The 2500-nt window shown below is 45.1% G+C and overlaps 1 protein-coding gene across 6 annotated transcripts in view; it reads right to left on the bottom strand.

Moving 5' to 3' along the window:
- Positions 1-2500, bottom strand: part of LOC125043568 (calmodulin-binding transcription activator 2-like) — a 33193-nt gene that overhangs the window by 18502 nt on the left and 12191 nt on the right. For 5 of the 6 annotated variants that reach the window (XM_047639765.1, XM_047639770.1, XM_047639766.1 and 2 more), the window contains 2 exons: positions 186-1421; positions 1-14 (listed from right to left, as the gene is read on the bottom strand). The exon at positions 1-14 is cut by the window's left edge and continues 113 nt beyond it. In XM_047639765.1, the coding sequence (XP_047495721.1) occupies positions 1-14; positions 186-1421 (1250 nt within the window). The remainder of the gene's footprint in view (positions 15-185; positions 1422-2500) is intronic. The other variant, XM_047639772.1, reaches the window with a different exon arrangement.

The following is a 2500-nucleotide window of genomic DNA, read 5'->3' as shown; positions in this document are numbered from 1 at the left end:
ACCTTCACTCCACCCTAATAGTAGAAAGAAAACAATCATTTGTAAGGAAGATAATGCCTCTCAGCTTTCTACTTAGTCAATATCTATAACAATAATATATTGTTGCACTAATCTCTAAAATAAGAGAATGAATAAAGAACACAGTGTAATAGATTAGAAGCTACCAACAAGGTTTCTAAACTTACCTCAGGATAAGCCCACTCAGGAGAGTAATCAGTAATATTTGCAGTATTCTCTCTGTAATCCATCCTGGTGGTCTGTTGACTCTGATTAGTAACCGACTTGCCACTGTTGTTTGTGCTGCTGCTGCTGCTGCTGTTGCTATTGTTGCTGTTCAGGTTGTCAGGGGGGGATGTATCATAGTGATCCAGGTCAGGAAAGTCACTCAGCATGTCGAATGCATCAAGGTTTGCAAGAACATCATCCTCAGGTGAGGTCATATCATTATCGATGAAGTCCATCGGATTGACATCAGTGGAGGAGGGAGTCTTGCGGCTGCATGACCCCGGGGGGAGGTTAGCAGAGAGGGTCTTCTGGATGTCGTCAGGAGAGAGGTCTAATGTGTCAGAAAATAATTCTGTTTTCTCCACAGACAATTCAGACAGCTCAGCTTTGATACCCAAGAAAGTATCTTTAGTGGGCTGTTGTTGCTGCTGTTGCTGTTGCTGTTGCTGTTGATGCTGCTGTTGTTGCTGTTGTGTGGGTCTGGCCTCTCCAGCCTCAAGACTAGACACAAGGTTTGCAAAGGTACCATCGAGGGCAATGTTGCCATTGGTGGCGTCCAGTTTGAGAGTCTCCATGACGTCAGCCTTATCTCCCTCACGCTTCACCAACAGGTTTGCATTATGTTGGGGTGGCGGCCCACCTTGCTGCTGGGGTCCATGCTGCTGCTGCTGCTGTGGTCCATGCTGGCCCGGGTGATGCTGCTGCTGCTGGTGCATGTGGTGATGGTGGTGAGGATGGTGGTGGTGGTGTGGTGCGTGGTGGAGGTGCGCTACGTGGGTGGAGTGTGGTACGAGGGGCGGTCCGTGGACGATGGAGGCAGCGGTGGAGATTGGATGGGGCTGCCCCAGATACGACGTGAGCGTGAGGGGGCCAGCCAGTGGGGGATGTGGGGCAGGGTGGTGCCCACCCCCCCCACCACTGTTGAGGATGAGCAGCCCGCCCCCGCCCTGGATGTTGGACAGGTTCAGGATTAGCGGGGCTGTGGTGGTGTTGAGATTGTTGTTATTGTTGTTGGGCGTGGTGTTGTTGCTATTATTGTTGTTGTTGTTGTTGTTGTTGTTGTTGTTGTTATTATTGTTGTTGTTGTTAGTGGTGTTGCTGGTGGAGGGTGGGGGCTCTGGTGGGCGGGCCCCCTCCTGAGTTACGCCCTGGTACTGGGGGGTGACGCACCCACCTGGCCCACTCGTTGACGATACCTGTGGGAGCAGCAGCATGCAGCCATCACATGCACGCACGGGGTATGACCCAACCTCACTGTGGTAATCACAGCAGGTTGGGCAGGCCGGGAAGACTCATGGCAGGCGGGGACAGGCGTGGATAAACATGCTATCTTTAACTCCACACCCTCAGTCACACATGGTATGGAGGCACTACGAATTCTTGTCATATTAATCTCTCATTGTTTTAAAGATTATGAAAACTTTCTTAAGGACTGAAAGAATTCCTCATAAAGCTTTCTAACTCTCTGAAGTGAAATATTTGCTTATCTTTCCTTCAATTCACTGAACTGAGGAAAATCAAGGAAAGTCCCACAACCTTGCTAATGGGTCGGTGTTGCTAGCTTTTGGCTAAGAAGACGGTAGTGCTCACTCCAGTCATTGATGGAGGACTTCTAAACTTTAATGTATATAGAACACAACTCTACAATATATTTGTATGTAATATATTTTGTCTTATCAGGAGGATAGAAACTAGCATTTTGCTCTGTCATTCAAAGGTATGACCAGTGACTAAGGTCCTGTTATATGAGGAATTTTTGGTGAAGTAATGTAGTTTCTGAATCTGTAGCCATATATCTTGCATGATCTCTCTCATTTAAAAATATGTTTTAGCAGTCATATGTTCTCATTTTTTGCTTCATTCATCACTATGAACAGGAACTGTTTACATCAATTATTTTACTATTGGAAGATGATTCATATCTTAAATATCTTTAAGGGAGCATAAATTTACAAGAAATTACAATATCTCGAAAGATATCTTAAAATGGACCTGCTTTTAAGAGATGACATGAACTTGTGATGTGGTCTACTTGCCATGCAGTTATTGGGTATGATAAGAAAAATTTACACGCTACTCATAATCACAATGTTAAGGTGCAAGCTGTCTGAGGGTGCAGAATGACTGATCTGCCTATGGTGTCACCCAGCCATGGCTTTTAAAATACTAGCCTAAAATTTATACTATGACCAAATAGTTTGTTGTACCAGCATTGATGATGTCATATATATTCATAATAACCAAAGAATGTCCATACCAAAAAAATATTCTTATT

Source organism: Penaeus chinensis, chromosome 34 (genome assembly GCF_019202785.1).
Source record: "Penaeus chinensis breed Huanghai No. 1 chromosome 34, ASM1920278v2, whole genome shotgun sequence".
NCBI lineage: Eukaryota > Metazoa > Arthropoda > Malacostraca > Decapoda > Penaeidae > Penaeus > Penaeus chinensis.
This window is presented reverse-complemented; position numbering and strand designations above follow the sequence as displayed.